At 35.7% G+C, this 25273-nt stretch overlaps 2 protein-coding genes across 2 annotated transcripts; both read left to right on the top strand.

The window, feature by feature from the left end:
- Nucleotides 1–1198: 1198 nt before the first annotated feature.
- LOC141595182 (protein FAR1-RELATED SEQUENCE 5-like) lies at nt 1199–7428 on the top strand. The gene is made up of 6 exons (XM_074415152.1): nt 1199–1413; nt 5058–5068; nt 6112–6590; nt 6681–6924; nt 7023–7129; nt 7204–7428. Exons 1-6 carry the CDS (start codon nt 1199–1201, stop codon nt 7426–7428), a joined length of 1281 nt encoding a protein of 426 aa, XP_074271253.1.
- A 141-nt stretch (nt 7429–7569) lies between these two features.
- On the top strand, nt 7570–9359 carry LOC141595181 (uncharacterized). Its single transcript, XM_074415151.1, has 2 exons — nt 7570–7828; nt 8899–9359. Exons 1-2 carry the CDS (start codon nt 7570–7572, stop codon nt 9357–9359), a joined length of 720 nt encoding a protein of 239 aa, XP_074271252.1.
- Nucleotides 9360–25273: the final 15914 nt, after the last annotated feature.

Below are 25273 nucleotides of genomic sequence, written 5' to 3'. Positions count from 1 at the left end.
AGTATAGCCTTTCCATGCCCGTCCTCTATATACGGGAGATTGTGAATTATGCACGTAAAGGGTTTAGCGTACATAAATCTACTTGGGGGTCCTGCAAGAGGTTCATATGATGCTTCATCATCATCATCATCAGCGGATGAATAATATGAACCACTATAAGTTGATGAACTTGACGACATAATCAATGTGGAAAATTAATACAGGACTTAACAAGTTATGAATTGAAAAGTGCAAACGGTACAAGTTAAGATTGTGAAAATTATAATTCTACTTATAATGAGTTTGGGTTGTATTGGAAACGGTATAATAAGATAATAAGAAATGGAACCGGTATAATAATAAGATAAGAATTAGAAACTTAACAAGTTAAGAATTGGAAAGTGGAAACGGTATAAGTTAAATAAGAATCGGTCAACTCTACCGTGTTAAACATATAAGCTTACAACGACTATCCAAAAAACCGTTGTCCAATGAGTAAGAACACAACGGTTATCAAAAAACCGTTGTCCACTGACTAAAAACACAACGGTATTGATTTGACTAATGCATGCCTTGTAATTTTTACTTTTTCTGATTCAGAGTTGCAGTATTGATTATTTGACCATATGTATAACACAAAATGATAAAGGTTCTTTGTTAAGCCGTTATCACATTACATATATCAACAACGGTTGGACATAACTCGTTTTAAAAAAATTGTTTAATTATTTGTGATTTTCTAGTGTTTATGATTTGACTAATGCATGCCTTGTAATTTTTACTTTTTCTGCAAGTTGTAGTATTGGTTGTTTAACCGTATGTATAACACAAAATGATAACGGTTCTTTGTTAAGCCGTTATCATATTTCATATATCAACAACGGTTATTTTAAATCCGTTGCCATATTACACCAATAAACAATGGTTTTTCTTATAACCATTGTAAATACAGATCCACTGTAGAAACTGAAAGTTTGTTGTTTTACCAATGCATGCCTTATTATTATTGGTTGTTTGACCATTATTCACCTCATGCATGCATGCAAAATTAATAGAAGTTCGAATGTAACGTATGGATGAAATTATTCTAATTAATTATAGGTTTATTATACTATAAATAGCATCACATTTGCAGTAACAATAAGAATCACTCTATTATTACTAACCTTTCTACTTCACTTTTTAAATAATATACATATACATACATATCATAATTAAAATGTCGTCGTCTTCATCATCCGGAATCGCACCTCCTCAGCAATCGTTAACCCATTATATCAACCCGATTACGTGCATAATTCACAATCTCCCTGTCATACGCGATGCTGTTGGAAAGGCAGCTTCTAAGTCTCTTAACCTATTGAGGGACATCCTCATTGAAAATGGGTTTTCAAATGTTAAGGCAATCCATCTGGCTTGGATTTCTAGTCGTGGGTTTCTTGGATATGCTCTGATCGAGTTTCGAGGGGATGGTCTTGACGATTTTCGCCAAGTAAAACAACTCGCTGCAAGGTATGCATCACGCGACCATCAAAGGGGCAAAAGTGACTTTTATGCCAACGACCCTAAGGATCGTTATGTACATGATGGGCCTTACTTATGGGTTGCCACCGCTGAGGACACTCATCTGATGAGAAGGTTCATATCGTACAGGTTTATTAATGTAGCGAAATCATGGGAAGACGAAAAAGTGCCTCATTTTGATCACCATCTTGATGCCGATTTAGTAAGATTATTTTATAATCAAGTTTATCCTCAGTACCCACCTCCTAGTCAAACTCCTATTAGGGTGTTTAATTAATTTACTTAGTTAGCTGTTTGTTTTGTGGTTTTTAATTTTTTATTGTGTTTCCTTTTTTTCCCTTGTTGTACTGTTTGTTTTTGCGCCATTGTATGATATGCTCGTTTTAATATATAGTTCTACTCTGTATTTCATGCAAATGCTTATTAGCATAGATTTCAAATAACTTACGAACATGCAAATGAATGAAACAATAACATATAATATAATGACAACGATAGTTCATAAGAACCGTGTTAGAATATAAACACCTCTAAAAATTAATGGAAATTGAAAGATATTAATAAGATAATTACAACGGTTCTTATAAGAACCGTGTTAGATTATGCAATTGCTGAATAACATATATTTTAAATAACTCTCTCTCTCTCTCTCTCTCTCTCTCTCTCTCTCTCTCTCTCTCTCTCTCTCTCTCTCTCTCTCTCTCTCTCTCTCTCTCTCTCTCTCTCTCTCTTATTACTCAAATTATGTCAACTGGTAGCTCTTCTTCTTCCTCTATTTCAACAGGGACATGTAATTGCTCAGTTTCGGCAACATTGCGGACTTCTTGGACTTTGCAAAATCCATGAAGAAAGTTTCTTACTTGCAAATTCTATAATCCCAAGACTAAAATGCGTGGATGCAATTACTTCAAGTGGGTTGATGAACCAATGACTGAGTGGCAGAGGAAGGTTATAAACAGGTCAGTGAATGAGAAAAAGAGCATGGATATCGAGATTACTCAAATGAGAAGTATACTATATCAAATTGAAGAATCTAAGTGGGGAAATGACAGTGAAATATTGAAGACAAAAGAAGAATGCAAGAAGTTAACCATGGATATCGTAGAACTCAAAAATAATGAGGCATGGCTTAAGTTAATTTTTAAAATTCTTCTTCTAATTGTTATTTACCTAGTTTATTATATATGATGGTAGTTTGTACTCTTTATGTGTAAACTTGTAATCCTTTAAATTAATGGAAATAAGCAAGATTTTATGAGAAACATATTGTAATTAGCTGACATATACCAAATGATGCTTTATTTCTTGGCGGTAAAATCAAACACAATGAAATATAAAATAAAACGGTTATACTTAAACCGTTGTTCAGGACGTATACAGTTATAACGGTTCAAGCCGTTATGTATATAAAAATGATGCTTTATTTCTTGGCGGGAAAATCAAACAAAATGAAATTTTTTAAGACAACGGTTATTTCTAACCCGTTGTAGATAATACTAATCAATTACGGTTTCAAACAAAACCGTTGTCTGTTTGGAAACAAAATACAACGGTTTTTCTTATACCGTGTTTATTACTTTCCATTAAACAAGGTCTTACAAGTGTTGTATTATTCACACATATATATACTCTGAGCTTACCCTCCCACACATAATATCCTCAAACACTGAGCTTCCCCTCAACCACCAGCCTACCCCATCGCCGTCGCAGTCATCGTCATTATCACCATTGCCGCCGCCAGATCAATCCGGATTCTCCTCTTTAAAGAAGTAATAAACCCTCTTCTCTAGAGATTTGTTTGTTATTATAAGTATGCATTGTTATTATTTGTTTATTAATTTCTGCTTTAGATATGGTCGAAAAACGGAAAAGAAATGATAGAAATGCGTCAGGCGACGACTCAGGTGATGAGAATAATTTGCAATACACTGCGGGTCGAATGCGCCACAAGGTTTCCCTAGAAGGAATAAATTGAAAGATACCTAATCCTTTACAATGGGATAAAGATACGGGGCTGCCATATGGTGAGAATGCCGGGTATTTTGCGAGTTGGATTTGTTTTATGTGTATGTAGAGTATCTGTGAGAAGAAGGTACAGGAAGGAAAATGGAAGCCTGGAGGACGTGATGACATTCTTGCTAGGGCAATCGGCAAAGCAGAGCATCTAGGTCGTGTGAGAGGGGAAACTACTCGAAGTGGTGATGATTACAAGAAGGTAATCTATAAATCCTGTATTTGAACTAAAATAATTTATAACTATATATGCTGACATTAATTTCTACTACACAGCTACAGAAAATAGCCAGGTTGATGGTGAGAATGTTGGAAAATGGGGAAAAGCCATCAGAAAAAGAGTTGGATATGGTTCAAGAAGTCATAAAGGAAGCGGAGGAGGAGGACGAGGAGGAGGAGGAGAAGAAGGAGGAGAAGGAGGAGGAGGAGGAAAAAGAGGTAATAATATTTATGTCTTATATATATATATATAGAATTAGGATCACATGAGTCCACCCTATCTTTTTGAGTCCGTGAGTCCATGATATAATATCACACGTTATATTAAATAATATCACAGCTTACAGTATCACACGTTATACTAAAGAGTATCACAGCTGGAAAAAAAACTTTTTCAAAAAAAAAAATTGAAAAAAAAAATCGTGATATTGTTTTGTAATACAATATCACACGTTATGCTAAACAATATCACACGTTATACTAAACAATATCACATGTTTCACGAAAAAAAAAATCAGTTAAAAAAAATTTTCGAAAAAAAAAATTTTGAAATTTTTATTTTGTGATATTGTTTTGTAATACAATATCACAAGTTATACTAAACAATATCACAATTTACACGGAAAAAAAATTGTTAAAAAAAATTTGAAAAATTTTTTTTATTTCAAAAAAAAAAAAAAAATCGTGATATTGTTTTGTATAGCGCGCGATATTGTTTTATGGACTCAAATATTTAGGTGGACTCACCGGATCCCACATATATATATATATATATATATATATATATATATATATATATATATATATATATATATATATATAGATATAGAGAGAGAGAGAGAGAGAGAGAGAGAGAGAGAGAGAGAGAGAGAGAGAGAGAGAGAGAGAGAGAGAGAGGAGATCTAATGAGTCCCTTACCTCATTTGAGTCCTTAAGTCTTTATAAGGACCCTTAGATGGACAACATCTATGGTGGAGATTTTTTACAAAATATAGGCCAAAAAAAAAGGGAAAAGCTTGGCTATGAAAGAGGGCAACATTTCCTGCAAATTGTCCTTACCAATGATCATTTCCTACGGACAAAAGGAGATATCCTTTGTACTATGTTTACACTCCCCACATTCTTCCTTCCTAAACACACTTATTCCAACTTTATTCTTTCTTTATTCTCTCTAAAACTGGGTTCTTTTATCTGAAAACGAAGCTAACTTCTCTCTAAATCCTCCAAATCAGCGTAAACATGCAAATAATAGATGGCATCAATGGTATTTCTTCATTTTATTCATTGTTTTCAGTAACGTTTTAATATTTTCAATTGAATAGGATGGATGAAGGTAATGATAAATTTTGCATGTCATCGAATTTGTTCATCCTTGTTTTTAATATTTGTTCATTCTTGTTTTTATTATTGTTAGAAGTCAATCTTCATGCTGGGTTTTCATGAATTTGAGTATTGAGTAGCATGAACGCATTCTGAACACATTTACACTATTGTTAGAAGTAAATATTCATGCTAGATTTACATTTACACTTTTTATGGTTATATTTTTGATATGATTTAGCATTCTGACAACATTTACGCTTTTGTTGACATTTACACTTTTAAAGCATCACATTTACACTGCATTCCTGCTCACATTTACACTTTTGCTGTACTTTTACATTTACACTTTTTAATTGTTATAGTTACCTTTGGATTTTTATTGTTATATTTTTTATGTGAGTTAGCATTTTGACAACATTTACACTTTTGTTGACATTTACACTTTTAAAGCATCACATTTACACTGCATTCCTGCTCACATTTACACTTTTGGTGTACTTTTACAGTTTTGTTGACATTTACACTTTCAGACAATCACATTTACACTTCGTTTCTGCTACACATTTGGATGTTTACTCTTTTTGCTATAGTTTTACATTTACACTTTTTAATTGTTATAGTCACATTTTAATTGCTAATATTATAGTTTTAATTTGAGTTAGCATTTGAAAATATTTACACTTTATTTGTTCACATTTACACTTTTAAAGCATCACATTTACACTGCATTTCAGCTGACATTTACAATTTTGCTGACATTTACACTTCCAGAACAACACATTTACACTTCGTTTCTGCTGACATTTACAGTTAGACTTTTGGATGTTTACATTTACACTTACACTTTTGGGACATCATAATTTGCACATTTACACTTTTTGTTGACATTTACACTTTTAAAGCGTCACATTTAGACTGCATTTCTGCTGACATTTACACTTTTGCTGACATTTACACTTTCAGAACAGCACATTTACACTTCGTTTCTGCTGACATTTACACTTACACTTTTGGATGTTTACATTTACACTTACACTCTGTGCACATTTACAGACTTGCTAAAACAGAATGGAGTTCAACCTGACAGGCAGGAGCTGTGTAGGGAGGTCGAGAAGAGGTTTACACCGTACATCGGCCAGGAGTTTGGGGGCGTTGAGGATGCGGTGACTTTTTATAAGATATACGCCATTGCTTGTGGGTTTGATATACGTAGGTACACAACAAAAAAATGGCGTGGCGGTGAGATCAAGTCAAAGCTCGTCGTCAGTAATCGAGAAGGTTTCGCTCACAAGAAGCCCAGTAAAGAACAGGATGACGGACTGGTTGGGGAGAAGTCACAGAGGATATTCAGGGTCACTAGAGTGGGGTGTAAAGCGAGGATACGACTATATATGAAGAATGGTCTTTTATTAATTGACCGGTTCCACGAGGGTCACAATCACGAGCTTATCTCACTTAAGGACAGAGAGTTCCAGAAATTGTCGCGTAACATAACAGATTATCACAAGATGATAATCGTTTCGAACACAAGGGTTTGTAATATATAATCACTCTCTATACTAAATAAATAATTCCATTCATGTTATATTTATATGACGTATCTGTTGATGATTGATTGGCAGCTGAAGATAGGAGCAACAAAAACATACAGAATCTGCAAAGAACAAGTGAATGGATACGAAAACATTGGAGCAAGCTTAAATGATTTTAAGAACTTCCATAGGGATGTTAAATGTTTCATTCACGAGCGGGATGGTCAGTTGTTTGTTGACCATTTCAAGGAAATGACTGAAACAAGAATAGGTTTCTACTTTGACTATGACCTTGACGATGATGGCAGTCTACGTAGGGCCATATGGGCGGACGGTACCGCCCGAGATAATTACAAAATTTTTGGTGATGCGGTGTCATTCGACCAACTTACTCCACCAATAAGGATTCTATAGTATTCACACCATTCACAGGTGTTGACCACCATAAACGATCTGTGACGTTCTGTGGGGCTCTAATTGCAAGGGAAGATTATGAGTCGTTTAATTGGGTTTTCAGCCCGGTTTTACAAGCAATGGGGGTAAGGAACCCGAGTACATAATTACGGATCGGGACCCGGTATTATCAAATCTGTCCCTCTTGTTTTCAAGACAGCAATGGCCATCGGTTCGTATGTGGCATATAATGAACAAAATGCCCAGTAAGTTTGGCGTCTCGAGGAGTGATTATAATGAGTTCATGTGTAAAATTAATGACATTATATGGGACGATGAGCTTGAGACAGAAGAATTTGATGATATCTGGGAGCAAATAATTGAAGATCATGGTGTTGGCGTAAATGATTGGTTTGCAGAGACATATGCTATAAGGGGACAGTAGGTGATGGCGCATTGCAGAGACTTGAGGATGGCATCGATTATGAGGACAACTCAAAGATCAGAGAGCGAAAATAGCTTTTTCAAGAGGTTTGAGCACAAGTCAGGAACATTGGTTGAGTTTTGGATGCGTTTTGAGAGCGCTATGGACCAACAAAGACATACACAGAAGGAGCTTGACAACATGGATAAGCACTCGTCCGCAACGGCGTCAACACATCTGGCATTAGAGATTCATGCTGCAAAGGTGTACACCTATTCAGCTTTCCACAAATTCAAACAAGAAGCCATCTTCTCAATTGATACATGTAGAACAGGAGGTTTCACTGAGAGAGGCGAGCTAGAGGTAACTACTGTCAAAGATTCATCCAGAAAGAAGAATTTTGAAGTTGCATACAGTCCAGGTAGTTTACACTTCGTATGACATTTACACTTTCTGTTTTTATCTCATTTAAATTCCTATAACTTAACCTTTACACTTCTAATAACTTAACATTTACACATTACAGTTCATGACATTTACACTTCCTATTAGTTTACATTTACACTTCTAATAACTTAAAATTTACCCTTTACAATTGATGACATTTACACTTTACATCATATGACATTTACACTTCCTATACCTTTAACATTTACACTTTTCCACTTTACAGTTCCTGACATTTACACTTCCTATTAGTTTACATTTACACTTCTAATACCTTAACATTTACACTTTTCCACTTTACAGTTCATATCATTTACACTTCCTATTAGTTTACATTTACACTTCTAATTACTTAGCATTTACACTTTACAATTCATGACATTTACACTTTACATCATATGACATTTACACTTTCTGTTTTATCTCATTTAAATCCCTATAAGTTAACATTTACACTTCTAATACCTTAACATTTACACTTTACAGTTCATATCATTTGCACTTCTAATTAGTTTACATTTACACTTCTAATACCTTTACATTTACACTTTACAGTTCATATCATTTACACTTCTAATTAGTTTACATTTACACTTCTAATAACTTAACATTTACACTTTACAATTCTTGACATTTACACTTTACATCATATGACATTTACACTTCCTATACCTTAACATTTACACTTTTCCACTTAATGACATTTACACTACATTTCATGACATTTACACTTTACATCATATGACATTTACACATTTAAATCACTATAACTTAACATTTACACTTCTAATACCTTAACATTTACACTTTACAGTTCATATCATTTACACTTCTAAGTAGTTTACATTTACACTTCTGATAACTTAACATTTACACTTTACAATTCTTGACATTTACACTTTACATCAGTGACAATATTTTTAACGTTCACACTTACATGATAGCTTTATCCCATTTGACACAGTACACGTAAAGCAAGAATAGGTTGTACGATGTTTGAAAGAACCTAATCCTATGCCGCCATATAATATGGATTTTTTTCAGCAAGTGGGATAAAGACTATACCAGAAGATTATGTTGTAAATAGATGGATGAAAGAGTATCTCCGATTAAGGATTTTCAATACTAATGGTGAAGGGACAGAAAACATGCAAGTCATCGATGAAAAACAAATTGCAATGTCAATAATGTGGTTAGAAGTTCATGAAGCTGTAGGGCTCCTTCGAGACAAAGGAGTAGCTGATGTTGACAGCTTTTCCGCTGTAATTAGATCATTTAAACACTCCCTGTCACCATTAGGGGAAGTGTTGAATAAAAATCAACAAATGGAGAAATTTCTGAATTGTACGGCATCTGAGGTAGTGACGATATTGCCACCAAAGAATTCGAAAAACAAGGGGAGCGGAAAAAGATTGTTGTCAGCCAAAACAAAAGCAGTGGTGTTGTCTAGGAAACCCAAACGTAAGTGTAAGAATTGCAAGAGAATGACAAATCACGATAAGTGAAACTGCCCTAACCCCTTCTCAGCACACAGGCCATTGTTCGAAGGGTCGTCTGAACCAGAAGAGGATGAAGGAGAGGAGGAGGAAGAGCTGGAGTCAGAACAAGAATAGACGTCAGATCAGTGACAAGTGTTGCTCTATATATTTTGAGTGTGTAACTTAAAACTTTGATGTGCTATAACTGGAGCGGGCGATAAGGAATTGGTCTCATGGAAGCGTAACTTTGAACTGCAGTTGGTGTAACTTTTAGTAACACCAACGTTAGAGTTATACTGTCATAAGACCAAAACTCTCGGTTTTATTAGATAGCCAAACATTGTGTTACTTGAACTTATTTTGGATTACTTATGTTATTTCAAGTAACAGTTACACTTATTTTCAAATAACTGGTGTTAACATTTACACTTCCCATGTCAGCACATTTACACTTCCAGTAACTTCACATTTACACATACTATATCCTCACATTTACACTTTGAATATCTTCACATTTACACTTCCAATTTAGTCAGTTTTACACTTTATTTGTTCACATTTACACTTCTCCTATATTCAAATTTACATTTCCTATTTGTTCACATTTACACTTTTTTTTTGTTCACATTTACACTTGGGCTGTCACCACATTTACACTTCCCATGTCACCACATTTACACCGCATTCAATTTAATTTCAGTGTGTTTACATTCACACTTTCAGTATGATAAAGTTGACACCCACAGTGTTAACATTTACACTTTAAGTGTGTTAACATTTACACTTAAAGTGTAAATGTGACTAAATTACAAGTGTGATAACAGTTACACTTGCAATTTAGTCACATTTACACTTTGAAAAAACTATGATTATAAATGCCAAAAAATAGTCAACCATTACACTTCATTAGTGTAATTTACCATTACACTTCATTACTGTAAAGCTTACACTTGCAAACATTGCCAACCACAGTACAAAACATTCTTTTCTAAGTTCAAGATTGCCAAACAAAATACATTTCAACAAAAAATATGTCCACAAATTGTTCACTTTTTCGATAACACAGCCTTAATTTTGCACTTCTTTTGTAACTTGGCCCATAAATCTTCTTTTCCAGCGATAAACCCATTCAACTTTGCTTAAAAAATGTCTCTGTTGACATTTATGTCAGCTAGAACAAGCGTCGCCACCAACTCGACTACCAAGTACCGTCGATTCCTCTTCCTCTCCAAGTCTGGATGCTCAAAAGGTTGACCCTCGTACATCAGCATATACATCATACAGAAAATCCCCGATTCTCGTTATGTTAGGAAGGGGTGTTTGGCGCCCCAAAGGGATTTGCCGATGCTCAAAGCTAGTAATCTCATATCCCCTGTCCGTTGGCTAGACATCCAAATAATCGCTAACGAATTGAGGCCACTTGGCGAAATCGTAACATTGCACATTTCATTGTCGATCCCGTTGGCATGATGTTGGTAGTCAAGGAGATCAACAATTTGTTGTCCAAAATTTATACACACGCATGCAAAGTGCCCACCAACGTTGACATGTACGAAGATAAACTTTAAGGCATTCGGTTGAAAGTTTTATCACGATCTTGGATGAAGGTATCCCAAATGTGATACGTAACTTTGATCGCTGATGTCATTAGATCGTGAGCCCACTTCACATATATCCAAAAACTGCATGATACATTCTTGTTCGAAGTGAGTGAGACTACATAATAAAAGTAAGAACTAATGTATAACTTTTAGGCTTTGTGCAGGGGGGGGGGGTGTACCATATGACGTATCCCAAAGAAGGCCATCCTAGGAAGTAAGTATTCACTTATTTTCCAAATGGTTCAAGAAAACACCCACGACTCAATGACAACAGGCAACATGTTAACCTCGGGAAGCATGGTCATGATGTCGGACATTTACACTTTGAATGCCTCTTCACAAGAGATTGATTCGTTGCGATAAAACACACGTATAATAGTAAGAAATTGAGAAGTAGTTACAAATTAAATATCGTAACTTATTGGCCCACATTATAAGAGTCTTTTTTGTACTAACAATTTTCAAAGTTGTAGTCGTCTAACAAGCAATAGTCCACCGCATGCTTTCGACGTGATCGAATACGGGTTTTGTTAATAACACGGATTAATATATAAATCTTTCCGTCACTTTCATAATACACCTTTACAAACCTAATAACATTAAAAGGGAGATTCAAGTTATGTTCTTCGCATTCATCCGTGTTGTTGACAAATCCAAGCTCGAGAGGTCGGATTCCATCGTTCTTTATACCTTTGTAATCCTTTTGTCGAGGGTAAGATCTACATACCAATTTTATAGTATTTCGTTAAGTTTCGTTAAACCCTAATTTTGGGATTGGGGGTTTTTGTTATGTTTCTTGATTGGTAGCAATTGCATGATTATATGTTAGGAGGAGGATTCGTAGGAGAGGAATTTTGATTCTAAGTTCAAGATTGAGACAAAATACATTGTGTTCTTTGTTCCGTCCAGGGTTTCCCTACTTTTTATTAACACATAATGTGTTGTGATTGTGCTTTTAGTTAGTGTAATTGGTTGATTTTCCAGATAAACCCATTCTTGATATTGTGATTATGATTGTTTGTCATGGTTCTCGAGATGCGTTCTCGAACAGTGGGGTCAACTTGCGGGAGTGGCTTCACGCCTAGTTTCGCCCTTCGTGGAACCCGCCACGGAAGGGGATGTGCACATTAATGGGACAGGTTATCGCTCGGTATGATGAGCGGGGCTTAGGTGGGAACGGCCGCGGTCCCCCATCGTAGCGGTTCCAGTGGAAGGTCGGTGACGGAGATGGAGTGGAGTGCACGATTGTGTAAAGCGATTGCTTGAGCATGTTGGTTGTTGTCTCCAAATATATAACTTGTGTAAATAGAAGGCCCCGTTTAAATGTTTTAAAAACTATGGTGATCCATTCGGGGTGGTGGTTCATTGAGCGGGTATGATATGATGCGTACGGGATAGGCGGGATGAGTCATCACGTTGCGGTTAGAAGTCTTCATGATGTCGGACGATGTCTAGTAGCTTGATAGCTTTATCGAGAGATTGATTGAGTACTTTGTAATTCCTTTGACAGTTTTGGTTTGAGATATGTAATCACTTAAATTATATTTACTATTTTAATATGTTTCTTTATTGTCTTATGATTATCATTGCCTCGGGTAACCGAGATGGTAACATCCTTATACCTGGGTGGTCCTGGTAAGGCCCTTGGAGTATGGGGGTGTTACAATACCAGCCGCCCCACAGTCAATTGAGCAACCCAATCCATCCCCCCCACCCCGGGGACGGCTCTGTACGACTGACAAAGGTTGGCTACCTGACGACTGCGCTGACGCTTGAACAACAACGGGGCTGCTTTCCGCCTGTATGACTACAGGATTGACCACAGGGCTTCCTTCTATGCGTTTAGGGGGTGGGACTGCAACACGGGGACGTTTGCTGTACGTAATCTCTTCCTCATCGTCCAGACTCCGCTTCTGTGCAACATTGGAGACCGGGTTCAGACCTTGACCATACTTTTCCCTGAATTGGGTAATCCTTGCACGAACGCTCTCCCTCACTTTGTTATGGTCACTCAGGATAAGAATCGACACCACTTCAGCCCGGACGAGGTTGAGAACGTCCCTCTCACCTAAGGCGCAGTCAAATAGCTTCCCATTGAAAAACAACATGTGTATCATCATGTACACCCCGCAATCAAACGCAGAATAACCCGTACCTTGCCATTTAAATTCGACATTGACAAATTTGAACCCGACAACCTTTGAACCTCTGACAAACCCTTTAGACTCCAGATACTCACCCATTAAATCACACTGTAAAAGGAATTTAAAAAAAAAATTTAATTTAAAAACAGTGTTTACAATTCCAGAATACATCAACACTAAAGAACAAATTAATGTATGCTATTTATAATTATTACCGCAATACGGGAAATTCCAAAATATGGAAGCTTCTCAAAATCATCGTCGTATCGACGGTTGTCCAAATACTTTATCTGCTCGGAAACGAAGTTTATGCATGCACAACTGTAATGATCATTATTGCCAGATAAGATCGGGATGAAGACCTGGCGGATGTGACAACAAAGACATAAAAGATACACTCAGTAAAATTTCACATTTACACTTTCAATAATTCGTCACATTTACAGTCCCTGTGTCATGACATTTACACTTTCCATATATTGACATTTACACTATATATGTCATGACATTTACACTTCATATTTAGTCACCTTTACACTCCCTGTGTCATAACTTTTACACTTCACTATATCTCACATTTACATTTCCTATGTGATGACATTTACACTTTCCATATATTCACATTTACACTTTATATGTGCTGACATTTACACTTCCTATTTAGTCACCTTTACACTCCCTATGTCATCACATTTACACTTTTTATATAATCACATTTCCACTATACATCATGGCATTTACACTTCACTATGTATCACATTTACACTTCATATTTCATTACATTTACACTTCACAATATCTCACGACATTTACAGTTCACTATGTCTCACGTTTACACTTCATATGTCATGACATTTACACTTTACATATATTCACATTTACACTTTATATGTGCTGACATTTACACTTTCTATTTAGTCACCTTTACACTCGCTATGTCATCACATTTACACTTTCTATATAATCACATTTACACTATACATCATGACATTTACACTTCACTATGTATCACATTTACACTTCATATTTCATGACATTTACACTTTCTTCTTAATCACATCCAGGCATTTACACTTTCTGTGAAAATCACATATACACTTTCGGTGTGATGACATTTACACTTCACAATAGGTCACATTTACACTTACCATATCAGATCCAAGTTGAAATGGAGACAAACAGGATTGAATCCAAGCATCCCACCCAGCCCAAATTTCGTCCTTTTTGTCAAGAACAATTCCTTTCTTCTTGGCTTTCCAAATATCCAGTGCAGGGCTCTGTTCAAACGAAGGGTAGCACTATTAAATTTAGACACTTACGTTACAATTAAATTGGAACTATAAAAATTGCATTGAGTGAGGATAGGGAAAGTACGGTGTGACTAAGCCCGAAGAAACAACGAGAGGATGCAACTGGTGCAGTTTGGTCATACATCATCTTATTGATTAGTGGGCACCAACAATCGATTACAGAATTCATAACTTCCTATCCAGGTTCAAGGGTTAACATGTCTTCCCGTGACACGAAGAAGAAGTCCAAAAAAGCGCCAATTCTCCCTACAAAAAAGAAAAAATTATATAAGGCGAACATGGTTACGACAACATATAAGTATTAATATGTTTGACATAGAAATTAATCGACTCACCCGTTCAACCAAGCTTCTGATTTGTTAAATACGTAGTCCAGGACGTATTTCCTTTCCTTAAAAACACCCCTAAATAATTTCTTATTCAAATTGCAGTCTACAAGAACAAAGCCCCGCTCGGCATGGGTTCCTCACAATCCATGGTGCAAGTCGATTCTCGGGGACCACTTTCATGCACCGTAAGTAAGGGCTCGGGTGAATGAAATAGGAAAGGGTGGTGATCCATATTACTCCGGGGGACATAAATTTCCCGACCACCCGCAGAACAAGCCGGTTCGAAGGGCCTGCCAAATCGATCGTTCCAAAATCCTCACCGGAACCCCCTTAAATGCCTTAGCTAGCTCTACAGTAGATATAAACGTACACTGAAATTCCGGCAACTTAAACTCAGAGGAGGGTGCTTCAACAACCACCTTATCTGCTCCCTCTGCAACATCCATGGGCTTGTCATCACTCTGAAATGAACCAGGACAACCGGGTTGTGCAGTAGGGCCCTCACCTTGCTCGTTGACCATGCCACTACCAATCTCTAACCCTTCTTGCGATGCATCTTCACGGATTGTGGTCGAAACAACGCCAGGCTCACCATCCGGTGCTTTCGTACCACTAACTTGGCGTCGATCAACGAGTTGTTCCACTCCCGGTGCACCGCTAACATCCACAGCCTCACCAGGCACTAGTCCAACCACGAGTGGTTCGGGCCCACGGCAAAGCCCCTAGTCTTGGGGCGGCTCCATGTCCATGCCCTGCACAGCCTCCTCCTGGACTGTCGGTGCACCGCTAACATCCACATCCACGCCAGTCACTAGTCCAACCACCACTGATTCAGGCCCACGGCAGTGTTGGAATATGTGTCCTCCGACAATAATGCGATCACGACTGTTGATCATGATGATCACATGTTTAAATCTCATTATAAAGAATACAATTAGGAAGTAATATTTACTGTCAACTGGTCCACAAATATCGGTAATGATTGGGTGACTAGAGTTTGACATTACTGTCGTGCGACGGTGGTGATCAGTTGATCCCCTAGGTCATACCTATAGGGCAACACTCTTAATTGATTAATTAATTGATCGTATAACGTTACGGGTCAATTAATTTATTTAAAAAATTAACGGACGATTTTGGAAGTAATATTTACGTATTTCATTATAATATGATTAAATGATATACGGTCTGAGTAATCGAATTGTATCATTACTCAGATGAAATTATTGTTTAAAGAAACAATTAAATTTGAATGAATTATTATAAATACAAATTGTTGTGATTTATAATTGGTAAAATATTTTGGTACAAGTAATTATGAATTACTAAGTCGATTTTTGTATATGACGTATTTTTATTAATACGTTGATTTTTAATATGTTAAAAATACATAACAAAGTTATGTAACATATGACATGTGACATATTGACAATTGACAAAAATAAAATGGATTCCATTTTATGAATGTGCCGAAAATAAAGAGGAGGATTAGGCTAATATTGTGTTTGATTATGCTAATGGAAAACACAATCATTTCCCTAATATACTAGCCTTGCAACCTAGTTTACATTGTGAAGATAAACTCTTGCATGCATTGGCTCACTTTTTCTTCCCTCCTCTTCCCTTACCCGGTTTTCCATAGGAAAATCAAAGGGGTTTTTTACCTTATATTTTGATAAACAATACATAACATTGTTGTTGTAGTATTCATTATTCATTCATCTAAAATTTGAGTTTTAGAGAGATAAAAAGCTTCCTTCTTCCTCCTCCCATAAACCGAAAATATTAAGTGTCCTATAATATTTTTGGGTCAATTTTTCTACAAGATTAATATTGTACTAGTATTTATAATATTAATTTTAATTAAGAGTGTGCTTTGGGTATAAAGCTTTGGGAGAGATCCTATACTTGGATCTTAGTTCTTCCACTAAGGAAAGCACAAGAACAAGAGATAAAGGTGATCTCTCTTGTGCCCATATAAACCAAATTTCCAATGTAAGATGAACATTTCTTCTTTATATTGTTTATTGTTTGCATGCATAAGATCATTTATTAATTTTATGACAAAATTAAAATAAAACATATATGAATATGTCAAGTATATAGATCTACTTTTCCTTCAATCGGTATCAAGAGCCATGGTTGTTTGCATGCAAATCGGTTAAAAGTTTTTCCGAGTTATAAGAATAACATATAAAACTTGTATAATTTGTGTTATTATGATATATCACGAAAATCATCATGCATGTTAAAATTTCTGGTCCTAAAATTTTTTAGGATATTTTGGTTAATTTACGGATTTTTATTGTTCATATTATACAATAATGGCATTAAAATATGATTTTATGAGTAAAAATGTCATTTTCGGACTAAAATTAGCTACACTTCGAATTTTCCAGTGATTTTTGGATATGTTGTCACATATATTATTTTGAGATGACCTGTAAATTTTCATAATTTTTGGACTTCCTATGCTCGAAAAAAGGATTTTTCATGATAAAAATCGGATTTAGATGAAAAATAGGTTAATATGAGAAATATTTCGAATCTGGTCATAGAAATTTAGTATGTTGTCACATGCAATTTTACAAGATGTGTGTAAAATAATAGGCTATAATGAAGTCTTCATGCATGATTTATGGATTTTTGATGAAAAATAGCATAAATAGTGACTTTATTAGTGAATAATTACTAAAACATACTTCATGACTAAGGAAAAATGTCACATGTTGCATTTTATTATCTTTTTTCAGATCTAAAATTGAAAAGTTGATGTATATAATTTTTCACATGTTTTTATGATTATTTTAGTTAAAACCGATAAACCGCAACATTGTTTTTCCGGCTAAATTTCGAAATTTTTAACCTAAGTTTTTTTTTTTTTTTTTTGAACATTATGAGTGTCGTGGTATCTTTCCAGAATGTTCATGAGTTTAAATTTCAAATTTCAAATTTATTTGAAATTTTGTGATTTATTTGAAGTTTATAGCTTATTTTTATATTTTTTAAGTCCATTAATGAACAAATTTTAGAAATATGAGTTAATTATGGTCAAATAATTAGTGAAGACTAAATTTTGAGTCCTAAGAGGTTAGGGTAATTAACTTATACATGAATATGAATTTATGTAATTTTTGTGATTATAAAATGTTGAAATCACGCAAATCCGTAAAAACCGAGTAATATACGATATTGGCTAATTAAAGGCGATTTAGCATAAAATTGGGCATGTTCATACATATTATAATGCTGCATTTTCTTTATGATTGTCATAATTTTAATTTATGTAATTTTTGAATTATGTAATTTTTACTTAGTATGGCCTTAGTTTTTAATTGGTATTTCCCGAAATGTATGGGAATATCGATTCGGTTGTAATTTTATTGTGATCTCGTATCACCGTTTTGTAATTTAATAGATTTATTTTATTTTAGTTACAAATGTATAATAGGAAATTATGTAATTTATTATGTAATTTTATTCATTTCGGAGTTCCCAAAGACGGATTTCTTCAAGATGGCGATACATAAAGACGGTGTTACCTCGAGATGCATGCCATAACCGAAGTTCAAGGGACCAATGGAGTTGGTTTCCGAATATGTAATAGTTAAATAGTTTTTCTATTTTAGGAAGGCCATACTAGGATTTGTTTTTATGTTTTGCATTTTATTTATATGTCACATGCATCGCTAAATCGCCATAACTAAAACATGCATCATCATCTAATCGAGTTCATCGACCGTGTCAATTACAATTATCGTAGTTCACCGCTTTAGTTCACTTAAAACGTGATAGATAATAAATTGACATGACCTCTCGCTAAAACAATTAATTGAGACATAGCCTTACCAAATAGTAGAAACCATGAAAACCTATTTCGCGAGGGAGTGCACTCGGCCATCCCGAGGTACAAACCTTGTTTCGTAGGGGAAGTGGGTGATGAATGTCTATCCACCGAATTCGTGTTGATGAGGGTTTCATCGGCCATCCCGTGCCCAAATTAATGTGAATTTGGATCATGGACACATTTATTCGAAATTTGGATTGACCTCAACGGAAGTATTCGTGACCGTAGTCGCATGTGTTCCGGGCTATAGATAAACATTAGAGTAATTTTATCGACCAAGAGTTCTAAAAGTAGAATCGATTAAACGTTAATCCACCGAGTTATATTAATAAGGGTTCCATCGGCTATCCCGTGCCTAAGTTGATATGAATTTGGGTCTTGGAATCATTTATCTAGTTGGGTAGAGGTCACTAGAAAAATGCATAAAACTTGTTTAAATTATAAATTTTTACGAGTATTATTATTAAAACGACATTTGTTTTACTCCTTCTATTTTGTTTTGTAGACCACTTCTTTTTCTCATAAAAAATGGCAACACCAACCCCTATTGCCACGCCTCTCGCTAATTCATCATGGCTCCGATCCTTCATGGATCGATGTAAACTTGAAAAGAATGGGTCAAATTTCTCCGATTGGGATGCCCAACTCAAATTAGCCGCCCAAGGTGACGACAAGCTTCGTTACCTTACCGAGGCCTCTCCACCCGAACCTACTACTAGGTCGACCGCCGCCACTAGGGAAGCATATGAGGCTTACCAAAAGGAGTCCGCCGCAATGAAAAATGTCTTGATATTTACGATGGAGACGGATCTCCAAAGGAGAGCCTTTAAAATGGGCAACGCTAATGAGATTTACTCCAAGCTTGTGACAATGTTTTCACAAACTCCGCGGATCGTCCAAGATGAGGTGGCCGCGGCATTCTTTGATCTCGACTTCAAAGAGGGCCAAAAGGTTAGCCCTCATGTGCTCAAACTTATGGAGCTTGTCGAGACCTTGAAAATTCAAAAGGTTGAAATCCCCAAAGAACTCATTGTAGATAGGATTCTACACTCCTTGTCCAAAGTCAAAGCGTATGTTCAATTCCGGGTGAATTTTAACATGCAAGACAAGGATGTGTCTCTTGAAGAATTGCACAAGTTACTTGTGCAAGCCGAGAGGGACATGGGGTTAAATGTGAACCCTCCAAAGGATGTGCTTAACATAAGCACAAAGAGTAAAGGGAAGTTCAAAAAGAATGGGAGGAAAGGTAAGAAGCAAGCTCCCACTTTCACCAAAGCTAAAGCTAATGATGCTAGCACATCAAAAATCAAGAAGGGTCCTCTTGATAAATGCCATTATTGTAATGGTATGGGACATTGGAAAAGAAATTGTTCCAAATACCTTGGTGATATTAAGGCTGGAAAGATTACTCCAGTAGGTAAATGACTATCCTTTCTTTTAAGTTTCTAATTCAACTATGGTATTGTGATACAAAGTTGTGATAATGTATCTCCCTTTTTATTGTAAATAGGGCCTCCACCAAGCAAAGATAAAGGAAAATAAAAGCAAGCTTAAGAAACCATCAAGGAGCTAGGAATAGCTTTCATGGAGCTTCGCTTTTTTATTGTCTTATTTTAAATTATGTTTTGGATTTTTAGAACCTTAAGTTTCCGTGTTCGACATGGAAAGGTATTTTGGATAATTGGTTGTATTTTGGATAATGGTGACTTGGTTTGCAACCCAAGTCACCCGTTTTATCATTTTATCCTTTTGTTCTAAAATTCATGTTTAAATGCTTGTTCCTAGAAACATATAACTTAAAGTGATCTAATAGACAAATATAATGACGGGATTCATTATATGTCCACATGCGTAAGGCTTGTGTATGATCATTTACAAAGGGATTTTGAGTCTATGAACACTCTTAAAGGAATGTCAATCACCAAGTACACTTGCGAAATCTAAAACTATTAGTCAATCTATGAGATTATTCTCCTTATAACTTCAACATCATTATTTGTGTCTCATATGCTATCTTTGAATCTCTAGTGTATTTATTCTAAAGATAGAGTGAGAGAAAAATGAGGACACAACTCACACCAAGATAAGATTGTGTAAATGAGATCTACGCAAGAGAGAATGATTTGAATGAAGGTATATCTATTTATATAGTATACCTAATAGATGAGATCTATGGTCTCAAGTAAGTTCTATATGACTAAAGAGACCAAGTGAAGTAATCATAAGAGTATGCTCTCAAGATAACTACACGAGGAGACCAAAAGAAAGTTTTGGACCAAAATGACTAATGTAAAGTCTTAACAAGAGTTTTGACTAGTTTATGAAAAATTTTGACCAATAGTTTCAACCTTGAGATTTACTTAAGAGCCTAAATGAATCAATGTAACATCCTAGTAATAAGCGATATTTATAACTAGAGGTTGCAAGGATTGATATACCGATATCTTCAATAGCCAAAGTTTTAAACCACGCAGATGTCATTACTTAACCTCATTATGAAAATGAATTGGTTAAACCTCCTTCTAAAAGGGATATTTTGAAGGATGTGTATTAGATATTACTTATAATTAATAAATGACATTGCCACACATCATTATGACATGAATGTGTTAGAGATTTAAAATCTCTTTCCATAAGGTTAAGATGAGACCTCTTCGAAATAGGAATTTTGAAAGGATATGATGGGAACATATATGGTTTCATCTTAATAACTTTGCAAAGCAACATACATTCCAAATTTTGAAATGTTTTCAATTGAGTAATCAATTTCGAAACATGTGGAATTAAGTGGGAGCTTTAGAAATTATCATGTGAAGACATGGAATTTAGTGGGAGCTATCATCCTTTGAATGTTTACACCTCATTACTCATTAGGAATGACGAGCTAATATCTTCTTTCACAAAGAAGTATTTGAGTTTTCAATTCTGGATGAATTTGGACTATGATTAATCCAATTACGTCAAGAAATATTGGATTAGTATTAAGAGATACACATCGTATCAACATACACATAGGTTATTCATGTAGATGAAAATGGAATTGCCATTAGCAGTCATGGTCGTTCATTGAACCTATGAACGGTTGATCTCATGATTATTAGTAACTAATGTTTCCGCCATTAGAATAATCATGCACATGTCCAATAGTGAATCATTTGCATGAAAGCATGATGATTCATTGGCAAGCCATACAAGAAACGTCATGAATTCTCGAGGAGAATCCGATGAACGATTTCGATGTTTGACATGAAATACTCTATTATGTGTTAAGAGGTTGCACATATTATAGAAAGTCCGAACACACGTAAAGATTTATGAAAATCCTTAACTTTTCAAGTCAAAAGGAGAAATAAGAAGTTTTGGAAAGATACTTAGTTGAATAAGAAGTTACTCAAAACAAATCTTTCTTAATATGCTAGGACTTGTGAGAAGTGCTAGGTCAATCATTTTGGCAAATTGTTGCAAGACTCTACAAAACATATACCTAGTGCATTGTGTGTGGATGGAGCACTTGATCAGTACAAGTTATATCATTTACCACAAATTCGTTCGTTATGTGATAATCGATAAGGAAGTTCTTTCAAGATAAAGAACCGAAACCAAGGTCGGGAACCTTGATGTGTACTTGGTAAGGTTCATACTATGAGTGATAATAAGAATATAAAGGATAATACGATTAAGAAGTTTGAACACATGGACACATGGCATGTTAAACTTCTATTGCAATCAATAAGTGTTTACACTTACGATATGCATCACAAGGTTGTAATATGGTATTGACTACCCGAGTGTGATGTCGACATTTGTCGTTTGAGTTATTATTAACTCACCTTATACATTGTTATATCCAAACGGGTTGTGGAGACAATTGAACCCCGTTAAAGTGAACGTGGATTAACATTGTATTTGCCCATAGTTACTTACATGAGGTGACGTCTCGAAGTGACTAGAGTGTGATACGATTGATGGCAAGTTCAAGTGCCATAGAGTCATGTGAGATGACTAGTCGATCACACAGGCAGACTGTTAGGAACATTTTGTCGGGCCTAATGACCGCTTATAGAGTTCTGGCAAATTTATATAGCCTGGTCGTGGCGAGAGCTACTATAGTATTCAAATGAGTCGATTCTTTTGAGTAAAGACTATTCGCCCGAGATGGCACGTTTTCGATTAACTTTGATTTGTGTTACTACGACCTTCGTAAATGGGGTCAAATGGGCATATTTTGGGTTATGATGGCTGTGGCTAGTCGAAGGGAATGAGTGCGATAGGAATTGTCCACCCCTAGTCAGGGTTGTAAGAATATCTCAGGGCCACTCGAGGAGTAATGAACTGGAAATGCGTGGCCACGCTCGGAATGTATCCATGGTGGATACATCCAGTCAATCAGTTATTCTCCAGATCGAGGAAACCACTCTCGATATGATCACTTGCAAGTACGACCTGAAAGACACCTTGCATTGAGTGGGAGATAGTAATAGGACAAGAGAATTGGTGACGCACACTTGTCGAGGACAAGTGGGAGATTGTTGGAATATGTGTCCTCCGACAATAATGCGATCACGACTGTTGATCATGATGATCACATGTTTAAATCTCATTATAAAGAATACAATTAGGAAGTAATATTTACTGTCAACTGGTCCACATATATCGGTAATGATTGGCTGACTAGAGTTTGACATTACTGTCATAAGACGGTGGTGATCAGTTGATCCCCTAGGTCATACCTATAGGGCAACACTCTTAATTGATTAATTAATTGATCGTATAACGTTACGGGTCAATTAATTTATTTAAAAAATTAACGGACGATTTTGGAAGTAATATTTACGTATTTCATTATAATATGATTAAATGAGATACGGTCTGAGTAATCGAATTGTATCATTACTCAGATGAAATTATTGTTTAAAGAAACAATTAAATTTGAATGAATTATTATAAATACAAATTGTTGTGATTTATAATTGGTAAAATATTTTGGTACAAGTAATTATGAATTACTAAGTCGATTTTTGTATATGACGTATTTTTATTAATACGTTGATTTTTAATATGTTAAAAATACATAACAAAGTTATGTAACATATGACATGTGACATATTGACAATTGACAAAAATAAAATGGATTCCATTTTATGAATGTGCCGAAAATAAAGAGGAGGATTAGGCTAATATTGTGTTTGATTATGCTAATGGAAAACACAATCATTTCCCTAATAGACTAGCCTTGCAACCTAGTTTACATTGTGAAGATAAACTCTTGCAAACATTGGCTCACTTTTTCTTCCCTCCTATTCCCTTACCCGGTTTTCCATAGGAAAATCAAAGGGGTTTTTTACCTTATATTTTGATAAACAATACATAACATTGTTGTTGTAGTATTCATTATTCATTCATCTAAAATTTGAGTTTTAGAGAGATAAAAAACTTCCTTCTTCCTCCTCCCATAAACCGAAAATATTAAGTGTCCTATAATATTTTTGGGTTAATTTTTCTACAAGATTAATATTGTACTAGTATTTATAATATTAATTTTAATTAAGAGTGTGCTTTGGGTATAAAGATTTGGGAGAGATCCTATACTTGGATCTTAGTTCTTCCACTAAGGAAAGCACAAGAACAAGAGAGAAAGGTGATCTCTCTTGTGCCCATATAAACCAAATTTCCAATGTAAGATGAACATTTCTTCTTTATATTGTTTATTGTTTGCATGCATAAGATCATTTATTAATTTTATGACAAAATTAAAATAAAACATATATGAATATGTCAAGTATATAGATCTACTTTTCCTTCAGTAGGTCCTCTGATCTTGAGGCAACTCCAGATCCATTCCCTGCACAGCCTCGTCCTGTTCTCTCGGTGCACCACCCTGTGCCACTTCACTGTCACCGCTGTCTGACAACTTTTTCAACGCGTTATGAATATCAGCTGTCGCTATAAATTTCAACTGAAATAAAGATGATCCATCTTCAATTGACGGGACTACCACATCCGCATCCACCTTGTTCGCTACTTTTGAATAAGACACCTCCCCTTCACCAAGAATGAGCCCCCGTTCACGGATGCTCCATATCCATACCCCCGCACAATCTCATCCTCACCTCTCTCGTACGCGACCCTCTCGCCGCTTCACCACCACCATCACTAATATCTCACAAACCTTGCAGCGCGTTCTCAATATCAGCAGTCGAAATAAATTTTAGTTGAACTGAAGAATAACCATCTTCAGTTGACTGACCTACCACATCCGCATCAACCTTATTTGTTGCTTCTGACTTACACTTCTCAACGACATGTTCAACTTTCTCAGGGGCACCACTAGTGTCAGGCACTTCCCCTCCCAAACTTTCCTGCTCCTCGTTCAATGAGGGCTTTGTGTAAGCTTCTTCAACTTCATCCGGGCTATAAATTTTCTCTAGAATCTGCCGATCAGTTAATTGAGTCAAATCGTCGGTTAAATCTAGCCCGCATTCCTCTTCCTCTCGTTGACAGGTTTCGTTAAGTTCAGCGGTGTTGTAGAAATCAGCGGTCTCCATTACCTGTGACATCGCCGCATCACCTGCTTTATCACCCAAATCATAATCTTCTACAAGTGATACAGGCTCTACAATAGGCGTAAACTCGAACTTAGGAGCCTTGGTCTTTTTTTTTCTTGCTTGCCTTTGTTTTTTTCTTGGCCACCTTCCCAACATCTGACAATG

The sequence above is a fragment of the Silene latifolia genome, chromosome 8 (genome assembly GCF_048544455.1).
Source record: "Silene latifolia isolate original U9 population chromosome 8, ASM4854445v1, whole genome shotgun sequence".
NCBI lineage: Eukaryota > Viridiplantae > Streptophyta > Magnoliopsida > Caryophyllales > Caryophyllaceae > Silene > Silene latifolia.
The sequence above is the reverse complement of the archived record's forward strand: the minus strand, read 5'-3'. Positions and strand labels throughout refer to the sequence as shown.

Coding starts and splice junctions, on each gene's coding strand:
- LOC141595182 (XM_074415152.1), top strand. CDS start 1,199: ATGTCGTCGTCTTCATCATCCGGAATCGCACCTCCTCAGCAATCGTTA. Junction 6,925..7,022: donor TAGGGCCATATGGGCGGACG/GTACCGCCCGAG, acceptor CACCATTCACAG/GTGTTGACCACCATAAACGA. Junction 7,130..7,203: donor CGGTTTTACAAGCAATGGGG/GTAAGGAACCCG, acceptor TTTTCAAGACAG/CAATGGCCATCGGTTCGTAT.
- LOC141595181 (XM_074415151.1), top strand. CDS start 7,570: ATGGACCAACAAAGACATACACAGAAGGAGCTTGACAACATGGATAAG. Junction 7,829..8,898: donor TGAAGTTGCATACAGTCCAG/GTAGTTTACACT, acceptor GATTTTTTTCAG/CAAGTGGGATAAAGACTATA.